This window comes from Chaetodon auriga, chromosome 8 (assembly GCF_051107435.1).
Source record: "Chaetodon auriga isolate fChaAug3 chromosome 8, fChaAug3.hap1, whole genome shotgun sequence".
NCBI lineage: Eukaryota > Metazoa > Chordata > Actinopteri > Chaetodontiformes > Chaetodontidae > Chaetodon > Chaetodon auriga.
Window position 1 is genome coordinate 6742477 of NC_135081.1, and position 26858 is coordinate 6769334.

A 26858-nucleotide genomic window follows, 5' to 3' on the forward strand; every position below is an offset into this window, starting at 1 on the left:
AAACAAAGAGGCTCAGACCGAACTACACACCACTCCAGCCAATCGGCGACAGGTGGCATTTGTGATCATGCACAGGACAAAGGGAAGGGGGTGTAGCAGGAGAAGCAGTTGACCTAGCATACTCTAGTACTAATGAACTAATAAAAATCATGTAACAAAAACTGAGCAACAGTAACTTTAAGTAACCCAACCCATTCATTCGCTGTGTTAATGCAAAGGCTCAGCAGTACCTTCCTCAGGATGTGTTCAGGGCTTCCTTGACTGAACCTGACCTATTATGATCAAACTCCTTCTCACAGTACTCTCATGTCAACGCAGCTTTCTCTGATAATGCAAGACAGAAAAGCTGCAGCTTAAAGCTCTCTCTTTTTCCACCTCCCCAAATATCCATGGGCTCAAACAGTGGGTCACTATGAAGAGTGATCAGTGAAAGGGCCCATTGATTTGGGGGATTGGGGGAAGGTCATGTGTGGACTCACAGGAGAGAGAGAAAGAGAAAGCAACGGAGCAGGCTCAGTCATGTATGTATGTATGGCAGCAGACTTGGAAGTGCAGCATCCCTCAGGAACTCTTCCAAAGCATCCACCCATTTCCTGCGCTGGTGCTGGAGGTGCTCATCAGGCCCGACACCTCTCAGCTCTTTTGTGTGTTTTCTGTTCAGGGTCCAAACAACAACTCTGGCTTCATAAAAGTACCTAAAGAGAGGAAATGTGGTTCTTGTTCAGATTTTCCTCTGCCAATGATCTATCAATGTTTCCCACTGTGGAAACAAACCACCCAGAGTTCATTGCAGGTGGACTGGACTATTGGTCCCAGGCCATGATAATTAAAGTCTGAAAGGTCAAAATGCCGTAGAGAGCGAGGCAGGTGAGCACACCTTTGTGCATGTGACAGGGACTGTTTCAGCTCAAGCTCTCTTGTTACCTTGCACTTTGACCTTGGTGCCTTTTCACCCAGTGGTTCTACTCCTTCCATTCAAAATCCTATTCATAGCTCTCAGCACATGGAATTGGTCTGAATAAGAATTGAACAAAATCTCCAATAATCAAAGACAAAATGAATATTTAGGAATTGAAAGATGTATTAATTGTGTATATATAAAAGCAGTCCTGGCCTTTTATCATGTAGTCCACTGCTCATGTGATGTGCACTGTAAACAGCACATTAAATAGACTGCAGCAACTCAATTCAGCTACTTTCATTGTCCATCAGTGGACAATTTGAGGTGGTTTGCAAGCACAAAAACACCTTTAGACAAAAAAAATATGTTTAAAGATGAATGGATAATAACAAAGATGAAAGACACAAAGGTTAATGGTAGCCATCAGTGTGTAGCTGGTGCCCAACACAAAGGCACATTATGCCAAAAAGTGCCAGTGTGTTATCATCATCTCATAGTACAGCAGCTATTGCCAATTGCACTAGTTCAAAGAAGTCATGAAAGTCATGTGTGGGGTCACTGATAACGTAGTTCATAATAGATAACTTGAAGGTAGAGTTGAATCTTCTTTGCTGTGTTTTGCCCATTGCCAGGAGTGATGGCTACAGGACCTTAAAGAGCTGCTGACTCTCCATATCAGCCATCAAAAACCCCAAACTGCTCGAGCCTTCACATGAACTCTCTTTCTTATGGTTTATACAGGCAGATGCCAATGCAATCAGAAGGTATGGTTTCCCCACTCCATAGAGTTTCTGTCTGTAATTACATTTAATGACCACGTTTGTAAATCCTTTACCATCAGCTCGGGTGCAGGAAGTGCGGCCAGGTGTTGCTGTCACTATGCAGCAGAATAAATGGAGGTAAGAGAGAAAACCATGTGTTTGTGGGTGATTTGATTCTCAGTAATTGTATTTGTCTTTGTCTGCTGCCTCCTCCCCTTCCTGACCAGAAAAGCCCCACAGGGATAAACAAGAGTCAAAACACAGACAAGGAAAAAAGACAGCTGTGTGTGATGCAGATTGCATGGATAGCATGGATGGGACAGTGGATGAGACAGTTCCTCTTTATATGTGTGTGTGTGTGTGTGTGTGTGTGTGTGTGTGTGTCTGTTATTAAGATGTAGTAACAGGAGATTATGTCCATAAAACATCTGGTTCCCCCAGGTCATGAAAAGTTGATTAGAAGCAATGATGCAAATCAAATGCAGACTTTATGTGTGTAACTTCTGACTAGTTATCACATTTATTACATCATCACCAATCATTCAGTTAATATTACCTCTGCTCTTGGACGGAGGGGCCTTTGATATTATGTCCTTACATCATCAGTAATTGTAATTATGTTTTATGCTCTCTGTCATCATCTCCTGGTTGCAGCAGGTTAGCTTGACAGTGATCCTTTTAACTCTCACATCATGGCCTTGACTATTTGTCATTCACATACTGAAAACCAAGAAAGGGTCCAGTGGTGGAAGAAGGACTCAGATCATTTACTTTACTAAACATGGCACACTGTAGAAATGCTCTGTTCTGAGTAGGAATCCTGCATTCAAAATTGTACTTTATTGTACTTTTTGCATTTTACTTGTTTACTTGATTTCTCACCTAACTTGTGCAGATATCTGGAGCATTTCACTCCCAGGTTTGGTTCGCTGAACACAGCAATCACACTCAGATGTGTGGCATTATTGGATGGATTGTCGTAAAACTGGCTCCATACCTTCCCCCTCAGGATAAGTTGTAATCACTTTGGTGATACTCCTGACATGTCATCAGCAGGTTATTTAGTTCATGACCAAATACCTGCCAAACCGATAACATTCCTATGAGTATACTTTGTGTTCAGTGCCAATTTACATTCACTAACATGTTTGTTTCTGTCAGTCTCTGTTTCTCTCCGTCAGACTGTCAGGAGTGTCAGCAGCAACCCAGGTAGGCTTTGCAGATTTGTTAGCTGAGGGGACAATAAAGTAAAATGTAGAGGTAGAAATCATACAAAGGCTTGTACTGGCACATCTCCCAGGCGGATTTTTCTTTTGATTTACCTGTAATGTTGTATTTTGTAAAACGGGGCTTACACTTGCTTCCTGGAAGCCTTTAATATACACTTGGTTTTCTAAACACTGGTTGTATGGTAGTCTTGTCCTGAGCGCAGGAAGTCAGGCTATTACATTTCTAATGCCAGTGGCAGCACTTGAACTGAAAAGAACATGGAAAGAACAACGATAGCTGCTGAATGAAGAGTCTAGTTTTCAAACACATCACAAATTCAACACTGTTTTATTTACAATTGATCTGTGGACAGTGTAGGAACTTTTCCGCTGTTGGATAATAAATAAATTTGTCTGTATCCTCAGCTGAACAACTTCCTGGGCATCATCCAGCTGTTCCAGTACTGTGACCACTTTTGACGGGTGGGCTGATGGTGCTTCCCAAACTCCCTCTGCATTCCTCATGCCCTCCCACTGCCAACTGGCATTCTGCCTGAACCTCAAAAATAACTTCCAGCTCCTGATACAGAAACACATGGTGGATGTTTGTCATCCTGATTAGTCATTCAAACACAGACTGAAAGCCTGATAAACAAGATGATCAGGAGGGGCTCGGTTTTGCTTGGCTACATGAGAAACTGTTTCAGCTGGAGACACTGATCGATATCAAGCACTGACCTCCACAAAGCAGCTGCTACTAGTCTTTCAACATTCCCATAGCTGCCTTTGAGCCGTCGCTTTTCAGCCAGTGGTCCTATTTTCCAGTTTACTAGTGTCTGGTGAAACCTATATATCTTCAGATTTTGGCAGTTATTATGTTGATAACGTGAAAAGTTACATTCAAAAGAACCTTTATGGTTAGAGAATTTCTCCAATCTTTCCTTCTTTTTGCAAAGAACATTGGATTCTTGCTAAAACACACTGTTACCCAGTTTAAAACAAGGATTCGTAAGTGTTAAACTCCTAATAACTAAGGCCTAAGGATGTTTTTTCTCAATACTATTGAGAATCACTTAAGATTTGACATGTTTTCAGGGATTTTACAACTTCCCAACAATAGAGAGATGGAAGTTTTTCAGACTTAGGGTGTTAAGATATAACCTGCACGATATATGCAGTGTTTGGCTGCTGATCTCACAGAGCCCATCTGAGTCTGTTCATTTGGCAGCAGCAGCAGGCTGATGTTGACTCTGAGCCTTAAGGACGGAGTACTCTGCCACTGTAGAAAATGCTGCATAGTCAGTGTAGCTGAGAATAAGCTTAACAGGAGAAAAGTTTTCAATAATGCAAAGCATCTGCAGAAACATCAAGGCTTCATTGTAAACTGTACCTGCTATGGAGTGCATAGTGCATGGATATGTCTATCACAGGAGAAACACAGACATCATTCTCTCCACTAATTGGGGTGTGACTGAACCAAATTCAAATACAGGCACAGTGTGGCATGACTTATGGGAGGACATGATGTCAGAATTCAGCAAGCTCAAACACAGCCTCGTGTGTGACTGACTGCAGGCGTCAGTGTACTTTCTCTTATCCTCTCTGCTCTGTAGACACACTTGAGACGACTATCAGTTCGACCATCTTTACACACTTGGCACGAGGTCAACCTCGATATAAACTAAGGTCTCAGACGTGTTCACTCGGAGTTCAACCTGCAGGTGAACTGAGAGGAGAATCCTTGGTTATGAAAACAGTGAAGGCTAAACAGGCCAGAAAATAATTAAAAATTATGAAAAAGTAAATAATTTGAAGAAGTGAAACTAGTATGTATCTGCAGATGCCTGTGACGCTGCAGGAACAATGATTCGCAATTTCCTGACTGGGTAGAATTAATGAATTTGATTCATCAGCTGGTTTCGAGGCAACATTGTAGGGAAATTTGAGCAGTCACCTCATCAACATGAGGTATATGGGCTGAGGGTTGAATGACCGCCCTCCCCCTCCCAGAATGCCACAGTATTTCTGACTGTCAAACTCTCTGCTGCCTAATGTTGCATAACTGCTGCTGATAGAGAGTGAAGGCTGAAGGTTGACCTTGGCTTCAAATATCCTCACTGTTGTCACAGCTCTCAGACACTCTGCATCGTAAAGTGATCTCAGATACGTGTTCGTATCAAATGTCATTACTCATCAAAAACTCATCATACGTGGTACAATAAGTGACCTTCTTTATTTTAGACTGGAAAAATTCTACTCTCATTTTAGGGAATGTTGCTTGCTCACTGTGACAGTGTTCCTTTTCAACAACTATCATACTGCTGTGGCAAGAACTCGTTATTACTGTTACTTCTGGTTGGTTAAAGTTCGGAAAATAATAATTATGTTGTTGTAAAGTCATGCAACATCAGTTTAGCCTCACATTATTTTTTAATTAACTGTGCCAAACCCCCTTAACATAAGCTAATGGAATAATTAAAACATTCAAGGTGTTATGGTGTTATTTATTGGATTTTGGACAAATAGAAAGGATATTTTCCATGAATAACCTTGAACCCTGATCAATCCACATAAGCCTTACAAGCCTTTAATAGTTACTGTACAGCTCCCACGATTTAATCCAGTGAAACGCTCTGCTAAAACACGTTGACACTGTTTGTTTTTTATTTATTATTTTTTAAAATGAAGATTTAAAGTGAAAGAATTTATGCAGTTTGGCTTCAGCTGCAGCATAACGTTACATCCCTGTGTCCAATGACAACCATTCACCTGTTGGCAGGTGATACTACACGCACATACGGGACTTTGCACGCATGAAGACCTTCAGTGAGTTATTAGAACCAATAAAACCGCCTCATTGATAAGGACACTGCGGCTCTTCAATTAAGTGTCTAACGTGACATCTGCAGACCAGAGATCAGTGGTTGGACCTGCGCATCCACTTGTTGAGTTCACAATAGTTCACCGTCGCTCTATTTAAAGAGGCAAACAACATGGCACACGGTCTGGTCAGACGGGAGTCGGTGGAAACGGAGATGCACAAGTCCGAAGAGAAAAAGAAAACCTTCGTTTACACCAAGAAGAGGGGCTACGATGTGACCCGAAACCCCCACCTGAACAAGGTGAGCGTGGAGACACAGTTGTGAGAGTTTTCAGCTTGTTTCTATCAACAACAAGGCTGGCTAGCTAGCTGCTGCCTTCACGGGCTGTAGGAAATATTACACTTCTGAGTGGAGCATCAGCGGCCAGCCTCAAGTGTGGGTATAACCGACGAAAGATGGGGGGTGTTCTGTAATATCATAATTCACGAGGCTTAGCTAGCATTTTAGGCTGGTAATGCCCAACCAGTGACGGATTATAAACGTATGACAACGCTAATTAATGACTTTTAGAGCTAATGTTAAAAATAGACGGCAAACTTACTAAGATGTTAAAACTATACTACATATTCAGTGTCATTCCTCTTCTGCTCACTACATAAGCGACAACCACTAAAAATACCTGCCATGTGCTGTGTGTATTCAATATTTTAACACTCGCACAAGTCTACATGACGGTATCTGGACCCCGGCCCGAGTACTCGAGGAGCTGTTGAACGCAGCATTAGCCAGGAGGTTTAGGTATCAGCTTTAGACGTGGTTATATTTAGATTTAAAGCGCCCAACCGCTGTTGTCACACAGAGAGGGGCTTTTGTTCATAATACCTCGTCACATATGGCTTTAGATAGACTATAGTGGTGTGGCAGTAGTGCTTTTTAACATAATGAATGGCTACTCAAACCCACAGTCTTCCCACAGTAAGCACTACAATATGTGATTCAGCATATTTTGACAAGCTGCTGTGAGCTCACTGTGAAAGCTGATATGTTGTCAAGTAAGATAAGTCGGTGCTGTCATTGTGGCCCCTCATAAACATGAAGTTTCAAGCTTGTTTTCACTTTCTTAAGGTAAAATGAGGAACAGTGTTCGAAGTTGCTTCATCATGCAGCAGTTATTGCTGAGCAGTTTCCTTGCAGATCATGAGATAAGTTGATGACTCTGCATGTTCTCGCTGTGGGGGAAAAGCCTGTCATTGCTGTCTTGTGAGATTCTACCAAGACTCCTCCGACCAGTCTTTGCTGTTGAATTAGCCTGATCACATTTTTTCCCATGCTTTTAACGCAGCCTTGACAAAAGAGCCACTGGCAGCCTTTTAGCCTTTCCAGTGTTTTCTCTTGGTTTGTGTGGTGGGATGGGGCCCCAGAGGTCAAGCTGTGGGGACAGGGTCTCTGTCCATGGTGCTGACTGACCATCAAAATGACTGCATTTAGAGCCGCTGTTATGTCAAGTGTAGTGTGACTGCTCTTTGTCAATGTCAGACTAATTTTAGAACACTTGAACAGTCTACTTCTTCCCTCTGAGCTCTTTTCTGCACCCTCACTGACCAAATGGAAAAGTGCAGGCCGTTCCATGTCTAATCTTTAAACTCTCCTGCTTTATTTCGCTATGAATTCACAGCATTTTTCGTGAAAAAGCTGTTCCAGTCTGATAAAGGTTGCAGTCACTTGAGGCAGCTGCCGGCCTGGGTGGTGTCAACAGTGAGCTGATAAGTGAGACAGTGAGGTTCAAACAGGCCAGTGTCTGTGGAGTGAGGGGTGGTGAGCTGGTGGCAGCACAGAGACCTGTTTGTTAGGCACGTTAATGACTCCACTCCTGAGACGGCCACATACCGCACACCAACCCTGTGTGTTTGTTTTCATGTGTGTAAGTGTGCATGGTGTGGTAGGGTGAGGTGAGGTGTGTGCACAGATGCTTTATAACCAGTAATAACAAGTTTGACACCCTTTGTAATCTCAACGTGTTCAACCAGAGACACAGACGTCATGTTTTCTTGTGAGAGCTGGCATTAACGAGTGGCTCATGTTAGTTTAATCATTTACATAAACATTCTATGTGTAGAAATGTAAGAAAGGACATCATTTTCACTAAAGCAAACCAGCCCCTCGCTGATGTTGTGTCACAGGATGTCAGTTCCATTACATTAAAGGATCTGTTCTTGTAGCATAAATAGAGCAACGTCCTCATTGTGTCATCGAGTAGTATGGTTGATGGGGAGTAAGGCCCTAATCTGGAGACACATTAACATGTGATGCCAAGATTTCACAGTTTATTTAACAGTACTACATCCTGCACAGCCTGATGATCGTCTTACCTACAAAAGCCATGTGACGACAGAGTTCATCTTTTACATCCTTGTTTGGTCTCTGTGCTGAATGGTCTTTGTTACGTTAGATTTCTTGTTCATCAACCAGTGAATCCAGTTATGTTGTGACTTTCTCCGTTACTTCCTCTTCCTTTGTCTTGTGAGCTAGCTTGTGCATTCTCTTCACCTGCATTTCCAGTTTGCTTTCCAACTGATGGCTGGTGTCTACTACCAGGGAGATCTAAATTTCAGCAGCGATTACATTTTATTTTTAGTCATCCGCGTGCTCGTGATTGAAGCGCGTGTGACAGTGACCTGAGGTTATACACAGTTTCCGTCAGAACTTGTTGAAACTTGTTGTCTAATGAATTTGTACTAACCTCATTGGATTTGTGAGGCTCCGGGTTATTTTGCAGTGGTTCGGCTCTGTTGGTACCAGCCACTCTTAAAGTGGCCATCTTGAAAACCCCCTTTGTTTTTCTGTGGATGAACTGCTTTTTCCTAACTGACCTCATTTCAAATTGTTTCTTTTGAAAATCTTTTCAGACTTGGATGATGTCTGTTTATGAGAGAGGTCAATCTGAGACCTATGGCTTCAGTGCTTAAACCTGACCCAGTAAACTATTTATTTACATCTGAATTTACACCTTGGGCCCCTGAATGGAGCCAGTGTACAGCAGGGCTCTTAAAAAGAGATGGATAGGTTGACCTGAATTCATGTGAAAGCGTGAGCGGGCTAGCACTTCGGATGTTACACCATTTCTTTTGTCTGTTTTAATAAAAGTCTGGAAGATTGAAGTTATTTTTAAATCATCACAGAGACACAGGAATATCATTTCACTCACAGTTTTAAGACCAACACTGTCATCCTTGCCATTTTCCCTTTCTCCATTTCCTTACTTTTTTTTGTAAGTAATGTTAAGAGTGAGTGTTACGAGAGCCACAGTTCTTTGTTCTTCGGTTTACAAGGCTCTTCCTCTCCCTTTCAAGTTGTCCATCCCAAATGAGCTCACAATTTGTGCAGCAACATTGTTTTGGAAAACGTGTGGTTTAATAAGATGAATTTCTTAAGGACAAAAACTGGCCGTGAAAGTTTCACCAACGGGGATGTGAGGAGCCAGCTTTGACAGTTTCTAAGTGGTTTGTTCAATCACGAAAATAAGGCAGATTTCTAAAACCATGGTCTCTGGAAAAGTAAATCTAGCTCCCTTGTGCTACCAATTTTCATTATTATGGAATGAGCTTATGTTGGTTAGAAGAGACACCAAAACATAAATATTCCTACACTGAGTTATGCCACTTCTCGGTTGGTGGTTGTATCTGATCACCCTGACCCTCTTATCAGGTGGCCAAAGTGACCCAAAACGCAGGCTCCCTCAACCACACACAGATTAGGGTCATGGCAGAAAAAAGGTTTCTTATGCAGCCAGGTGAACCATCCCCTGTCAGCCCCGTGCATGAACCAGGGCGAGGAAATTGGAGGAGAAGGTAGGAAATGACTGCTAAAGCGTGTTTGAGGCCAGGCACAGGCGGGCTTCTGTGGCTCAGGCAGTGGCACATTGTTGCCTTCCCTCTGATTTCAGCGGGCCCTGGGGATGAGGTGTGTTTACCTCCCTCAGCTGGCCCACTTCACCTCTAACAGGAGCCGGTCACAGCACAACCTGCTAATTGATGCTGAGGGAGGCAGCGCTGAAAGCGGCCTGTCCTCACATCCACAGGCTTCGAGTTCCTTTTAATTTCCCCACTCTTGCACTTATATGTGCAACTGATGCATGTGGTGACATACGTACACACCCCCTCCTCTCTCTGCAGAGGTGGGACCGGATATTATAGGTGTGTTTTGTGCGTGCTCACTGTGCAATAAGGAGATGAAGTTGGGGTGCGAGGTGTAAAAAGGAGTCTCTGTGGCAAGGAAGAGAGCGCTGGTCACGCTCCACAGACGTCCTCTGTCTCTCTGCTTGATCACACATTAATGAGGCATCTGTGTGAATCTGGACCCTCAGTGCGTCTCTGTGACGCTCTTTCCGCCTGCCGTGGCCTTGAATAACGACAACAACAACAACAACAACAACAACAACAACAACAACAACAACCTTAAAAAATGATCTTTGCATCCAATCAGGGATGCCGTTTCACCTCAAACACTGCACTGAGCTGTCGGCGTGCCAGCGGCAAACAGATGCTCATTCACTGGCTCTGTGCTGTAGGTGAAGGTGACTGTAACAAGTGCAGGAGAGAGTGAGAACTGCAGCTCCTGCCTGTTTGTCGACCTGTTGTACAGTTTCACAGCAACTGTGTGGCTGCCACGTTTTACTTGTTTGTACAACAAAACATTGAAAAGGTCTTCTACTGGTCCAGCACCTGCCTTTTAAGTTACTTGGATGTGTGTGTGCACAAAAACATCAGACCTGACAAAAATAAATAGACATGCGTTCAAATGCAGTTGGCCCCTGATGGAGAGATGGTGCTGTCAATCCTGCTTTAAGTACTAAATCCCTAGAGAAGGCGCATTGATCCCCTTCATTAAACAGTAATGTCTGTTTATTGAGGAATCTGAAATCACTAGCATCATGCATCATTAGAGCTTCTGAATGCTGAATAAAATGGAACGGCCATGCCCAGACATCACTGCAATCTGATGCCCCATTTGCAACCACAGGCTCCAAATGACATTGCAAGATGGCCTGTCAGCTGTAAGACTAGAATTAACAATCTCTGCTCTTGGCGCTGAACAAGAGTGTAACTGATTGGGCATTGAGGATGTGCTGCGATGCCAAATGGCGGCGGTCCTGATAACCCTCTTTAGCAACTGGAAGTCATTAGGCTCTCATGTTAGATGTACTCTGGTTTGGCTGCTACATTCATCAACTTTTGCTCCCAGAAAAGATTTTCTTTCCTCACCAGCTTTGCGTTTTCCTCTAACCAAGACCGACATACATAAATTCAGCAACAAACAAACAAATGGCAACAAATATGCCGAGCTTTTAATTCTGAAATGGAAATATTTCTGTGTCTGTGTGGCTCTCTGGATCTGCTCCTTCGGGTATGTGTCATGCTTTGGTTGCTGCACAGCGACTGATCTGCTGAGTTTTCCATGTGAAACGTAATGTGCTCCAGCCGGTCTGTGTCTCTAGCAAGGCCCGATAAGGTTTTTATAACAGTGCATGCACTCTAATAGAATTATGTCACAATTGGTAAAAGGTGCCAGTGAGAGAAAGGCCTTCATGACCCGAAGCTGGCTGTAGCCAAAGCAGTCTGGAACTTTGATTCCCACTGAGTCACAGCATGACACGAAGACAAAGTTTGTTTTCTGCGCAGTCAAGACTTATAAAAGCATTGTGCTGAAAGTTTTCAGTGTTGGTGTATCACAGCAGTGCTTTGTTTGTGCTGCGAGACAAAGTTCCCATGGAACTCTGTAATCTCTCTACATTTATCAGTGTCTCAGCTCTCTGGCCTCTATCCATGGTACATCAACATTTCAGATCCTCGAGCAAAACCTCTGATGGATATTTGTGATGATGGAGAAGCGGTTTTAAAGTAAATAAGTTCACATTTATGTTTTGACTCAGTAAGACAAGGAGTAAACTATGAGTCCCCAATGGTCCTAATTCTGACAAAATGTCATATTTTAGGCCATGGCTTCTTAAAACGTTAGTCACACACAATTATTTGCTTTCTTGCTGAGAGTTAGTGTCAGTCTGCAAATATCTTAGCTTAGCATGAAGACCATAAGCGGTGATAGCGATTTGCCTGGCAATCTTACAGTGACATTGAGATTTGTATACTCCCTGTAAAATGTATTTTGTGTTAAACAAATGAGATGCTCATGGTAATTAGTGAGCTTTAGAAGTACAGGTTGGCAAACTTTTAGCCACACTAGCAGTGCATCAATCACTTTTGTTCAGATTGAAATATCTTGACAACTATGAAGACGTTAACGTTCCCCAGAGGAGGACGCCTCCATACTTTGTTTTATACCTGCAAATTTATTCACATTCCCATCAGCCTCAGCTGTGCTAAATTAAGATGGTAAATATTACATATGGTGAACAGCATATGTGTTGAACAACAGCATGTTAACATTATCACTGTATGTTAGCATGCTGATGTTAGCATTTAGCTCAAAGCTCCACTGTGCGAAATTACAGCATCACATAGCCGCCAGTGTGACTGTACACTGTTGCTTTCATCTTTGGCCGGAGCCAGGATAGCTGTTTCCCACTGCTTACAGTCTATATTATATGATAATCTAGATAAGATAAGATAATCAGCTGCTGACTCTTAGTTTCCTGTTTTGTGCACACATCATGTCAATCTACCCATCTCGAAGGAAACATCTTTCAAACCTTTGATCAAGAACTTGATAAATTTGAAGGCCAAATGTTTGTGGAAACATCGGCTACGTTCCTACTCACAATTTTTATTTTACTCTCAATCATGTTGATGTGTCAGTAAGATTTCCAGAGACCATTGCACATGGACTCTGACATCAGTGCACTGTCTCTGGGTGGGGCAGAAATCATGTGAAAATACCAGTATGTGGTTGTATATTGCAGGCTGTTTAGAGGTGGATGACAGTGGTTATGTGAGGTTGAACTCGATGATGTTGGCAGTCAGATTACAAGCCCCTGTTTAACTGAGCGGTGAAATTGGGACAAAACTTTCTCTGTTCAGACTTTATGCCGAGCAGCTGCACTTGTCAATCCCCTTCATGAGGTGGCCCGCAGAGCTCCATGGATATGTGTGTGAAATGTATGAGTGTGTGTGTGTGGGTAGTCCCAGGTGTGGCCAGGTGCTTCAGGTTGACCGCACGCATCGCTGGTGACCAGACATTCCTCTGATGGACTGGAGTGGATCGGCCAGACAGAGAGAGGGTGCACCCTCTTTCCCCTCCAGTAACCAACTCCAACTTGAGCTCTACACAAACACACACACACACACATACACGCATGCTCTACGTTTTATAAAGCAGTTTAAATAGGTTGTTAACCTGCAGCCTCATAAGTGCTCCTAGCAGTGTTCTTCAGCGCTGGCTCAAAAAGCCTGTAATATGATCACACTGTCAATTTGACTGTATCTGCACGCACACACACGCACAGAAGCGCACTTGTGATGCTATGTTTATTCAGCAGCAGGCCCTCCTAAATGGTCCTACCTCTTCAGCTCACTTTTGTGTTTTTTGTAAGATGGTCCTCATTCATGTGAGGACAACGGAAAAGCCATTAGCTCTTCCCAGACAGAGGGAGACAGTCTGAGCCTCATCACCTACCTATGAAGCTCATCTCAAGCATCCCGCCTCTTTCAGCCCCTCCAGTCTCTTCCCTCCTTTTCTCTTCAATGCTGCTTTTGTCTGTTTATATTACAGTGGTGGAGGTCTTACCATGTCTTAACAAAGATACAGCAGCAAGAACTCAAAGGCAGTATTTAGTGTCAGTGTTTCCTTTATGTACAAATTCCAAGTTCATTAAGACAGAGCCTGTGTTGATTGACAGGGTTTGTGTGGTTGAAGCTCCATAAAATCGATGAGGAGGTTAGCATTAATGGTCTTTGTGCAATAAAGAGCTGTAAATCTGTCAGTTAATGTGCTAAAGGCCTGGTAGCACCAGCAGCAGTAATTTCTGCTGCCAGGTGTCTTTCAGTCAAAACTAAACAAAAGATGGAGTTTGATGACATCGTGAAGTCTTGTGGAAATGTGGGAGTTGTTGTCTTCGTTTTTAAACAATCACCATAGCTGTTGAAATTTGATAATCATGCTCCATCACATGTGAGCAATACAAACAATAGTAAACAATAGAGTGGCTAACTTATAGTTCGCTGACATCCTGCCTCACTCACTGATGTATCATCTGCTGTATCACATGTTTCCCCAGAAGGTATAGAAACGCACAGAAACGCAGAAACGTTACCTTGAATAAAATGACAGATTTCTCTGGGTTTAAACATTGTTGAAACATTTGGTATGATCTAAGTTCACAACTCAACAAAATGTATTACATATGACTGGTTGTTTTGATGCATTACATTGCGTTTTTTAATGCATAGATGTTACATATTATGGCTTGTGTGTGTGTGTGTGTGTGTGTGTGTGTGTGTGTGTTAGCAGATAGCTCATCATGTAATAGTTTAAAGTATGTGAGTTGTCCCTACATCACCAAGCTTCTAGAACCAAATATTTCACCAAGACATGAGGATGAATTTTGCTGTGTGACAGCCTGTTGTGATGAGGCCTAAATTATTCATCGGCTATGGGTTAGAAAAACCCCAGTCCCCACCATTATTACTCTCCTCACCCCAAATACTCTCATCACTAACAGATCCAGCGTGAACAAGGAAATTAAAAATGGCAAACTCTACATACGGCTGTGTCTCTCTGAAATGAAGAGCAGTGCCATTTACCACTGACTATGTGTTACATCCTTTCTGGTGACAGTGTTATGGCCTTTCCCTGTGTTTTAACAGCAGGGATGTTTACTTAGTGAAGAGAAAAACATCTTTTCTTTCACATTTGGCTGCGTTTAGAGAAGCAGCTGCCATGTAGGTGGTCACTGGGACAGGAGACACTTTTGTCATCATCGACTAGTGACAACAGGAAAACACATTTTAGTGGGGCCCTCACATTAGCTTGACATGTTCATGTTTTAGTACTGTTGGTGCACTTTAGTGAGGTCACAAAGGTGATTCACCTGTGTGTTCCTGCTTGGCATTGACTACAGAATTAGACAGATATTTTGAGACAGCATCTGAAATTGGATTAGCTGCTTGTGGGACCACAAACAGATTAATTGGAGATTTCCTGTGCTATTAAGACAGGTCAGCCAGTGGACACACAGATTTGTTTGCTCGTTGTTTATGCACTTGTATAAGTCACAAGGATTTGCCTTCATGTTTTTTTTCTTTTGTTTTTACTAATAGACTCTCAATATGAGTCAGCTGTAGTGTTTTCCTTGGTTGTTGTCCAGATGGAGGACAGATATTTGGATGGGGTGGTGTGTTTTCAATAGGAGAGAGTCACAAACACCTGTGAAATGGGACATGGCAGTCCAGGCCCATGCTGTCATCTGAACATGGCCAATGAATGCTAAAGCACCACCAGCCAAAAGGGAATATCTGGACCCAAGGCTTTACAGAGTTGCTGATGTCTTTAGAGGCTTGGACATTTTCCCGGCAACACTCAGGCTCCTAAGGGACCTGGACTGAGGAGCATGAAAAGGCTGCCTCAAGGGGACTGGCTGTGTTTGAAGAACCCTACATGTCCGCTACCTCCATCCACTGAGGGCTGCCCACCCTAAGTCAACAGCAGCTCGGTTTTCAAGGCTGTTTGACCAACAAGTGTGTCTGTACATTCACAAGTTGACACCTCCTGATTTAAGGAGCCCTACGTTGCATATTTGCTCAGGATGAGGAATTTAAGACGCTCCTTTTGGTGAGTCTCAGAGCTCAGTGTTGCTAGGTGGGGATCATGACTCATGAAAGTGAGAAGTAAATTAGAGGCTCAGCGGCTGTCTGCTCTTTAATGGCAGTTTTGGACAAGACAGTGATTCCTTCTCTAGTTATTTTCACCAGTATTTTTTCCCCTTGCTCAGTTAGAGCAAAATAGAATGAAAATATTACTCAAAAAATGAAGTGAAAAATTGTTGAAATGAATAAAAAAGTTCACAATATATTGAAAATATGATTAAAATACAGTGAAAATCTGGTAAAACTAGATCTAAAATTCGGCATAAAATATGAGATAGGTGGTCAAGCTCTTTTTCTAAACCAAACATGAAAGGAAGCTTAGAAAGCCAGCACACAGAGCTCGATTACTGCCTTGATTTCTCCTCATTTGTTGCGAGCATGCTTTTTCTCAGTGCTCCTATTACTCTAAGATATCTGACAGCATTATACACACAGCGCAGAAATGTTGAAAGAGAAAACACTAGTTATCTTTCTGATTAATGCGCCTGGCCCTCTGAACAAAGTTTGAATGCCACAGTTCTTGGCCTGCTAATGACTACGTTTGTTTAGGAATGAGAGTGCACATGCAGGCCTTACACGGCACATTTGATGGGAGGCATTCATTGGGAAAAGCTTAGTCAGGCTGTAAGATCCTGAGAAGAGATGGGTTGGAGCTGATGTGTGCTCTTTCTCTTCCTCCTGAGAGGAAGGGATGGATTTAAAGGGCTTTATTCGCAGGGCAGTCCTCTTGAACTCAATTATGGCTGCCATGTTAGCAGGAAACAGATGGGGGGCATCTGGCCTCTTGTTGAGAAAATCTACAGGATCTGGACACAATAGGCAAACCTGCTCCTCTTCGGCTTCACACTGAATACAAACGTGCAGCTTACATGGGCAAAAAAAACTGACACTGACCAAATAATGGCTTCATACTCAGTCAGAATCAGGCAGGTCAGTCTATCACAATGACTTCTTTTGTTAAGTACAAGAGTTAAAGTTACACTGCAGTTGGTTATATTTTATTCCATGTTGTTTGCCTTCAAACATTTAGCAGCATGTGACCTTTTGGTGAACTTCACCTTTAGCCATTGCAGGTATCGACTGTATTAGAGTGTAAGCCTTGTCAACAGTAAGTACAAAAACACAACTATACTAACTTGGAGACAAATATTTGTTGAACTCATTGGCCCAATTTTCTGAAGTATTGTACAGTTCGTCCATTGAGGGGTTCCTTCCGTTCTGCTCTAAAAATTATTAACAGTCTCTTTTGTGTGTTTGATGTGTCATCCATGTCATACATTCCTGTGCTTTTTCCTGTGCCGTATATGAAAGACAACAGCAAATATAAAGATTTGACATGGACGATAAATATACGCCACAGCAGACGTATGATTTACTGTAGGTGTATCAGGATTTTTTTTAACCCAGTCCCACTCTTAACTAATATTATAGACTTTAGACACGCTGAATGTAGTTTACAGTATCATGCATTTATTTCAGAATGAATGTAAAATAGTTACAATGTAGTTTATATTAAAAGTGTACACTCTTGGTTTTCTCTGGTGATGATCTCGCACTGAAAGACCCGTTTGTCTGGTACTGTATACAGGTGGTCTGGCCGTTCTTGCTCTGGCAGGTTTATCAGGCTCAGCGTTCAGTTCTGTCTGTCACTGAGCACTGATGGTCTACTAACACAAAGAGACGAAAGACAAGAGATAATGAGCTGTCTTTGGTAGCCTTTAAGCCACTACAGCATACAGGCCACTACAGTACATCATTAGGGAAGAGATGGAAAAACAAGAACTAGAGTTATACAGAAGGCATGTTGCAATAGGAGTGGGTGATATAGATAAATCCACTATCACTGTCCAATTGTAGCTAGTTACTAATTAAAACATATTGATTAATACTATTGTTAATACTAATTTATTCATTTCATACCTTTCTGACACATGGGCTCGCGCTGCTAACCAAATGTTTAACATCCATCATTGTTGTTTCAGACTTGCGCTCTTTATGCAAAGCCACAATGGGCACACACAAAGTGAGGTCATTGTTTCCCAAGTGCTGCATTTGTGAACACAGGGATACACAGGAACCGGCAGTTTGAAAAATTTGCACCTCAGAGGGTGTTTTATGTGACCTTTGCATGTAGATGAGAGGCCAAAATGTAGAGGAAAATATATATAACTTTTCAAAAATGTGCTTATGTGCGTGGACAAGAGTTAAGTACCTGACAAATCAAGATACATCATCTTGAACTATAACTGCATAGACCTGTGGTGTTTTTAACACTGAGGGTTCTGCCATGAGTTGAGCTGCAGTTGGATTACTGGATTCAGAGTCCACAGGGCTGACCATTACACCATGAAACCCGTCTTTGGTTTGGCATCTGTGCATGCAGATAGTATAAATCCCTACAAAGACATATAACTTGCATTGCCCTTAGAAAGCCCTTAAAAACTTGCTGGTTTTTTAAACCTAATGTGGATCATTAGGTTTACATTAAATTAGTAGGTATTATTTACCTGGATTCAAACAACAATTTCCTGTTCGGTCATCTTGTTGCGTGATGGGGAAAAACATCACTTGCAGCAAACTCTGGGGTGCCACTAGTGAACAGAACATCACAAATTCTACTATCAACTCCTGTTGTTGTCCTGCCTTAATGAGTCAAAGAATCTGCTGGTTCACACTGGACCCCAACTCGACTTGGTTAGGTTAGGGCGTGTGGGCTCGTCCGGGATTTGAACCCGGGACCTCTCGCACCCTAAGCGAGAATCATACCCCTAGACCAATGAGCCACAATGACAGACCTCCAATGTCAACAACAGATTCTTGTGGAAGTTATTGCGATATTTCAGTCTGAACTAAAGTCATGGACAGACCAACTGACAGAAACAGAGCCTACATTGTCCTCCCTATGCGAGCGTGGCTCTCTAATGCGTTACCGTTAAGTCATTAGAGGAGATTCATTGTGGCCATTTGTAGTGTAATTTTCACTGGAGAGGGAACTTCCCCTTGTAGACCAACCTCAAGGTGGCTCTGGGGTGTCTCAAGGCTCCCTTCAGTACACCAAATGGACACTCACTTTCTCTGACACACATGTAAATATGTGCACATGCAGTCATGCATACAAACATGCACATAGAAGCTAATGCTCACCAGGCTGTGCAGAAGTTTCCATTCTTTGGTGTTACACCTGCATGCAGGAGGCAGGGGCCATAAATAAGCCGCCCATTCACTCTGTGTGCCATTAGGATCATTTAAGAAAACCTTCACTCTTACTTTTCAATGACAGCCAAGTCCCTAAAGGTCCTCAAGTTGGCTTTTCATGGGGCTTGTGACTCTATAGTTTGTTAGTTAGTTTTAGGTCAGGTGTATCGAGTGAGGTGTCGGAGGAATGGTTTTCTGGAAAACACTGCTGCACCTGTCATGTGTTGAACAGAAAACCAGTCATATGTGTCAGAGGGCAGAAGTCAGCCAGCGTGTGATTTTCTGGCATGTGTAGAGCTCTGAAATTATGCAGTGTGTCCAGGAGAAAAGGGTCATTCATTTGTTTGCTTCTAGGATGTGAGTCAGAGCTTCATCTCCTCTGAAATGAGCAGACGTCTCTGACTTTATTGTCACATTGCTGCTTCAGACTGCCTAACTCCTCGTTGTCTTTGAGACTCTTTCAACACATTGTGTACATTCTCCAACATTTACAAGCGTTTTGCTAGCCATGTGCTAACATTTGTTTTTGACTCATCCTGACAGGCTTCCAGTGAACATGTGCGAACCGTGTGTCAGCCACACTGATCTGCCTTCTTTATTAAATGATATGACATGCTTTCCTGGCTGTAGTTTCAGAGGAATCCCTGATTTAGCTATATCCAAAACAAAGCCATGCACATGATCCAATTTCTCATGCTCATCCCCATCTTAAACATAAGCAGATAGAGTAAAAGAGCAGCCAGGACTGAGCACATTCATTTGTAGGGGACTGGGTCAGAGGAATCAGCACAGCTGGATGGAGAAGTGATGAATATCGATTTAAAGCTGTTGGACAGCGCTGTGATGAAGATGGTGACAAGTACAATGGCAGCAGAAAATAGTGTCCATCTGGCAGATTTAAGGATCAGATTTGTGATATTCTGTATTTTTGTTATTGTGAACAAATGCCATGAAAACCCTAAGACACCCTCTGAAGGCCTGTATGTCTGTCCCACAGAGCTCCTTTGTTTTCCATGAACTATTGAAAACATAGCAATGAGGCACAGTTGGACATACATACAGTATGTCTCTATGACTGTGAGTGATCACTGTAGTTTCTTTTTATTTTTAATTAATCCTACTTACACTGCTCTCTACTATAAATACTTGCGAGAGCACTAAATGTGGATTAATAGTCCTCAACAAACATACAGTTTCCTCTTGTCTGAGTAACATTTTCTTAAAACTACAGGGCCCACTTGATTTCAGAAACGTGGACGAATGCTTTTCATGGGATGTATTGACAGTATGTAAAATACCAATATGGACAAAAACTCTTTGAGAATGAAATAGTTTACATCCTTTACTGTATTATGTGAATGCACTATGCACTATGTCCTGTTAGTCTTAGGTTAAAATCAGTATATGGTTCAGTATTAGGACACAGCTTTGGACACATCTCTGTGAGACCATATGTGAGCTGCTCTGTCGCCACAGCAGGACCTCAACCACAGCAGTGTTATGTTGCTACTGTTTCCACTTGATTGCTGATGCCTATAGAATTTATATAGTGTAGGATGACTGCTGTGGCCATTTGGAACAATGAGTGCAGTGATGCCATTAGACTTGCTTCCTCAAAATCAGGAAATGCATTCCTGTGAAGCATGGGCCCAATATGTAGATCTTTTAAAAGATGTGGTTTAAGTTTACCGTGAAACCTGCAGAATTGAACTTTTTGAAACCCAAGAACATCTCTGGACCGACTCCATATGGGTGCATATTTTAAATGATTGACACCGACACTGATCCCGAGACCCCCATCGTATGAGTGAATATCCCATCATTCAGTGCAAAATGATTGATGGCAGCCGGGCTCTCAAGTCATGCACACGCTCTCTCCTCCCTTTCTGTCATTCTGAGTGGTTCCCAGAAAAGATTGAGGGGACGGATGTAGAGCCAGAGGTAATTTATAAGTGAGGAGAAGAATCATTTCTGGGGGGATTGGACAGTTGAAGGGGACGGGTCAACAGTTTGGGCATAAAGGTCAGTATTTGTGTTTGACAAGAACCAGTCCGGGTGCTAGCCTCTTTTCAGATTCATGGCTGTTGTATGTTTTACAGATCAAACGTAGAGAGTGTGCATGAACACACACATACACACTCATGCATGCACATACCAGCATGAATGAACACATTCATTTTGCCCCTCACTCCCTCTTTCTCTGTTTCTTCCATTTTATCACTCCCCCAACACACACTTACCCCATTATTCTAATGTAAAATGTAAGAGAACACATGAGAACACATCATACGTCACTAAGCTGGGTTTGTCGGCTGCCTCCGCCGTGCACCGGAAACCACTAAAGAGCACTGTAGAGGTTTACCCCGCTTTCTTTCTCTCTCTTTCCATCTCATGAAGAGTCTGACCAGAAAGGGTTTTTGAAGGCCAATACCAATATTTTTGATTGACGCTGCTAATCACATATTCAGCTCCTATAAACTTCAACATTTTCATGCAATAAATTCCTAAGGAATGAGAAAGGTTCAATGCCTGCATCAAAGATCCCCGGCCAGGATCGGACTAGGTGATGTTGTATTTATAGTACAAGTAGATGGCTGTGAATCCCAACCAAGGGTGCTTGTACCCCAGGGGATACTGGGAGAAGGATTTTAGAGTTCTCAACTAATCTGAGAAAACATGGATTATGGTTTGATTAAAATAAAAAAAACACCTTCCCTTCATCTCTCTCCTCTCTTAAGCCTTTCCTCTCACACACTCTTTCACACCCACGCCTCCTCGCTCTATCACCTCGCACCTCCCCAAAACCGCCTAGACGGAAACAAGAAAATGTTCTGGTCATGTTTTATGGTAATCTGCGAGGGGGATTTCCAAGCTCCCACAGCCAGAGAAATTAGAGTGGGATCTGGCTGGAGTCGTACCTCCAGCAGAACTCTCCCAGGCCTTTTCTGTTCACACTCATCTATCAAGTGTTGCTTCTATGTCAAATCTCTGGGCGTCTTCAGTGGACTTCTTTTTTTTGGACATGGATTACTGACACAAACTGGAAACTTGCTGCACTGTCACTAAAAGAGAAGCGTGCTCTTCTTGTTTTGTAGCATAGTTTTGCTGTAAATCAGTTGAATTTCTGTTCCTGTGGAACTGGTGTGGACAACAACAAACTCAAAGCAGGGTGAAGGTGTCAGACCCTGCCCTTCCCCCCTTTGCTGTTCCATAATGTTCAGTTCAGGGTCAACCACTCTCTCTGGGGATGAAGTATATCACAAGAAGACATAATTGTAATGTGAGTCGAGTGTTAGTTATATTAGTCGACTCATTTAACATTGCATGGAACTGTCACTGAAGAATAATTTGTCAAATAGACACAAGAATGAATGGCAATAGATGAATTAAACCTCCCCAGTGAGCATGCTCAATCAAGCTACATCCCACATGGTAACAGGTAGCCAGCAAGAACTGTCAGGGGGTGTTAACGAGTTATGAAGTATGTACTTTGCTTTAAGCCACTATCTACTGGTAAACTGAAATATCATTGAAAATATCAAATATACTCACTCCAGTAATATGATCAACACTTGCATGAAAGCCTGCGGTCCTCTGGCTCAGACAGTGCAGTAGTGTTTTCAGTGGTGTTGGCTGTGATGGGAGAATGCACTCTGCATGCAGAGGGTTGTAATTTTACTCAATTTCTATTAAATGTGATGCTTGCAAATTATCTGTTTTGAATGGTTAAAACTCAAATTGAGCATAGTTTCAACCCAAACATGCTATAAAGTGTAGTCATGTTTTTCTTACGATTTTTTAGCCGATTTCTTGTTGGACATCTTGTTTTGTTGAGTGACATATTTGTTATAATGAAATTTTGGACTTCGGTTAACTTAACGTTTTTCACAGTCAATGAAAGAGTTCTTATTTCAGTAAGTAGACTTGTGACAACTTATAAAGCAGCATCAACCTCCATTCTGAATCCATGCCCTGATTGCTTCACTGTTTCTCCAAATGCTGGAGAGATATTATCTGGTTATGTGATGACAAAGCAGAAATGGCATTTTGACACATCTACACAGCTTCATGTTGTTATCCAGTGAGATCAGCGTGGGTTGAACATGGATTTGGGCAAAGTTGTATGAATCTGTGGTGAAATTGGAGGTACTGATGAGTGCACCTCTCTGCGGACAGAGCGATCATATGCTTGTATTGGTTCATTGCCTCCCGTATTCTGGGAAGATTCCTTGCTCGTGACCTCACTCTGGCAGATGTATTTCTTGGGCAACAACTAAAACAAGTGTAACTGTACCAAATAAGTTTTCCTAGTGCAGCTTTAAATGATTCCTCTGCTTTCAGCTCAAACCACGTCTGAGCAGGAAGCAGCCTCTGATAGACCAGAGCTGGATCTTTCTCTCTCTCTACGTGGCAGCGCTAGAGAGAGGCTGAGCTGAGCGTGGTGGTGGTGGTGGTGGTGGTGAGAGGTCTGGTGGTTTTTGCTCTTATATAATGAGCCTGGTCGGCTGGCTGATCACAGCCTAAAAGAGCTGTGAATACTGGCCCGCTCTGAGTGGTCCATTGCGCCCAGTCACCCCACCAGCCAGACGCTGGCGGCCTGATCAGTTTGTCTTTTACCTTCATAAAAGAGCATCCCCGCCTCTTACTTTCTTTCTCTCTTTCGCGCTCTTTTCTTTGTTTTGGTCAGTCTTCAGCCCGCCGTTTCTCTCATCTTTGGATTCTATCCTCTAATCCCAGCTATGATAACTATGGGATAAATCTGTCATTCCACTGGGCTATCCACTCTCTTACCCCCACCAGATGTTTTTACAGTGTCTAGACACACATGCCGCTGTTGATAAAACAAGAGGACGCCACGGTGTGCTGCTGCACAATGAGGACGTCGTGGAGTGTGGGTCTTCTCCTGCTGCAGGATTAAATAGACTCCTCTTTTTGTGTTGTGAATCAGGTTTTAGGGAGGCTGTGTGTGTGTGTGTGTGTGTGTGTGTGTGTGTGTGTGTGTGTATACAATACCTGTGTGTATGTAGAATACCTGTGTATTGTACATCTGCATGGATATTTCATTAAGACTTGTCTTAAATCTGCATTACTTTTGTCCTGTGTGTGTATGTGTGCATGCATGTATGTCTATGTGTGTGTTTATAAACACTGGAGCGTGGATGGAGATGTATGACTCAGTCTTTCCTCCAGCTGTTGGCCAGAGTCCCCTCATGTGGGTCCCCGTCGGCCAAACCAGTGAACTCATCAGGAGGCTTCCTGTGATAGCAAGTTCCTAATTCAGTTTCTGCTGACTGTCAATATTTACCAGTCTCCTGCTTGAGCTTTGGTTTCCAAACGGGCTTACTTTGCATGTCTGGGGCACATATCATGTTCTCGGTTAAGAATAAAGATGTTTACGTGGGCATGTCTGAACCCTCAAGGCTAAAAGTTTCTTTATTTTCAGGCCAAAGCCGAATCCCCATCTTACTGTGTGTTGACTTATCTTGCATAGATATCATACTTTTCTGCTGAACGCACTGGTGTGATTAACTGAGATGCTGCTGTACGCTGCACATCCAACTGCGTCCAACTGCTGGAGTCCTGGTGCGGTGTGGAGAGAACACGTGGCGGTGATTGTGGGGTAGAGTAGATGGTGCTGATGCCGTGTGTTTATGGGAACAGCCTCAGCAGTCCTGTCCTCTGTTCCCTGTTTGGTCAGCTGCAGAGAGGTTGCTGGTCTGAGGAGCTCTGACATCACCAGCAGAAGTGAATCCAGATACGCTGGTCTATGGTGCAACAACAGTGTGGGCGAACTCAACCGCTGGAGATGACTTTCTCACAGTCCTGTTGAATGTTACGCAAATGTTAGCCCCCCACAGCTTCAATTCAGGTTTATTCAAAATCAACTTTTATACTGGCAACCACAGAAGAAGTTCTACATTTTTCTGCCAGCTCAAAGGTTTTTTGCTCTCTACCCTCCAAGAGGTGAAATTATACAAAACATATTGCCATTACACTGGCTTTTGACTCACTATAATGTACAAGCAGGCTTGCAGCAGCAAAAGCAACTTCTGTGGGATACGTGCACCATCAGATTCAGGTTGAATAAAAAAAGAAAGTTTTCTGTGGCCTTGAATGTTAAGTTGCTTCTCAAACGAAGCTGCATTCAGAGCAGCATGTCACCATTTTGAGAGACAAATGAACTTCTCAAGTGTTACAAAGAGCGATGGAGACAAACAGCCTAATCAAACATCCCGATGCCATTTCCTTTTTGGCAAGACATCTGAAAGGAAGTTTTTTTTTTTCTAGATTTTTGCTTAGTACAACAAAATGTGTGGGGAGTGTGGTGAGTTTATCACATCTGCTAACCAGTTTCATGGAGGAACCCTGACTACGCTCTGGTCTTCAAAAGTTAGATGGCAACATGCAACGCATTCTGCTCAGAAACCATAGATGATCGCAATTTATCACAGTAATAAGGCACAATTCACACCTGCTCGGTTTGCTTTGCTTGAAAAGCGATAAATAAATATTCTTAAAGAGGTTCATTATTTATGTAAGTTTGGTGCATTTAGAGTAAAAGTGACTTGTTTAAGACCTGAACCATAAAGTTGGACGTGACTCGGGACCCAAAAGTATCAGCCTAGCAGAATAAATTTCCTGTATTTTAACATGTTGATTGAAGCCCTGTGTTAACACCTTTTAAACCTCTTTATTGCTTTTTCAGTATGACTGATGTGGTTTTACCTGCTTTTACTGTACTTGACTTTGTCTTTGTTCTGTTTTAACCTCATGAAACGCTCTGGGACACTCTTTATTCAGATGCCTCATAAATACGGTTGACTTGACCTGAACCATTAAATTCAACATGCAGAAAAACATAAAAAAAAAAAACGCTGTGGCAGCACTAATGTAACATGAATGCAAGGCAGATAAATGAGGGGAAGGGGGTTAAGATGGCTATCACTATACATCACTTTCAGCAAGTGGTTTTACTGATAAACAAGTCATACAAGAAGGCCATCTCTTGTAGTGCTTCAGCTCTGCCTGTAATGAAAAGAAAGCACTCCTTCTCCCACACAGCTTTGAATAGAGAAGCACTCTGTGGCCACACACATCTCTGCCAGGCCGTATCTCACTGCCAAACATTTGAGCCCTCTCTCTGTTGAAGGCCTGCGGGCTTTTGTCTCCATGTCTGATCTGCGACTGTGGTTGAGAGAGGCTCAATAGGGGAAGGCCTCCCTATCATGTTAGGCTCAGGTCTCTCTCAATAGGGGTTGTTTCTCCTGGAGCAGAGGGCACCTCCATTGAAGCTGCAGCTCAGAGAACACACAGGGAAAGAAAGGAGGCGAGTGAGGAAACACCCCGCAGATTTTGATTTTGGAAGTGGGATTAGCGTGTTGGAGGGTAGAGGACCGTGAGCAGGAAGATCCCCTCTTCTTGTCTTATCTGGGAATCTCACAAGCCGAGTCCATCGTGGCTTTGCGTGGAATTACATCATTTAAAAGTTTTCCTAGAAAATGGAAAGGCTTTTGAGGGTTTAAGTTTTTGGTTCAAGTTTTTCTTTGTCAGCACATTGACAAAATTGTCCATTGAAACCAGTTATTTAGTCGCATAGTGAGTCACAGACCCCTATTTTTGTTAAGAAAAAGGAAGAGGCAGCTAAAGGAGATGATTTCATTTTCTTCCACTGTGTAAGGCCAAATGTTAAAAAATGTTCTGTGCCATTACGTGTGATATGATCTTACAGAAAATTCTCAAAATTGCATTGAAAATAGGGTTGGACGATGTGACTGTAAGTTCTATGAGCCATTGCTCTGCTGTAGCCAAAGCTGCTACTGCTTTTATGTCCCTGGTTGCATCAGACCTCAGAAGGTAATGTTGCAGATTATTTAGCAGCTCTGCATTCTGCCAATATTGCTTTTATAGAATTTTTGCATCAGTTTAATGAAGTAACTTCTGGAGAGCTGCTGTGTAAAGTCAGCAGGGTTAATGTTAACTGAAATACTGTAGTATGGCTGCTTGTTAAACCACAGTGTGTCATTTTCTATTCCTGCAGGTGTAAGCTGGGCTGAGTCATGAAAGTAATCTAATGAGTGATGCAACAAATTATTTTATCTGCTATGTAGAAAAGCAATGTTAGTACTTTTTTCAAAAAGTAGTTAATAATAATA

The 26858-nt window shown here is 42.6% G+C and overlaps 1 protein-coding gene and 1 non-coding gene across 2 annotated transcripts in view; one reads left to right on the forward strand and one right to left on the reverse strand.

Moving 5' to 3' along the window:
* The first annotated feature begins 5738 nt into the window (after positions 1–5738).
* Positions 5739–26858, forward strand: part of me1 (malic enzyme 1, NADP(+)-dependent, cytosolic) — a 75884-nt gene continuing 54764 nt past the window's right edge. Inside the window, exon 1 of the mRNA XM_076736147.1 lies at positions 5739–5992. Coding sequence (XP_076592262.1) covers positions 5864–5992 — 129 coding nt within the window. The 5' untranslated portion in view covers positions 5739–5863. The remainder of the gene's footprint in view (positions 5993–26858) is intronic.
* Positions 18222–18293, reverse strand: trnap-agg (transfer RNA proline (anticodon AGG)). Its single transcript has one exon. It is a non-coding gene; the product is annotated as a tRNA-Pro (tRNA).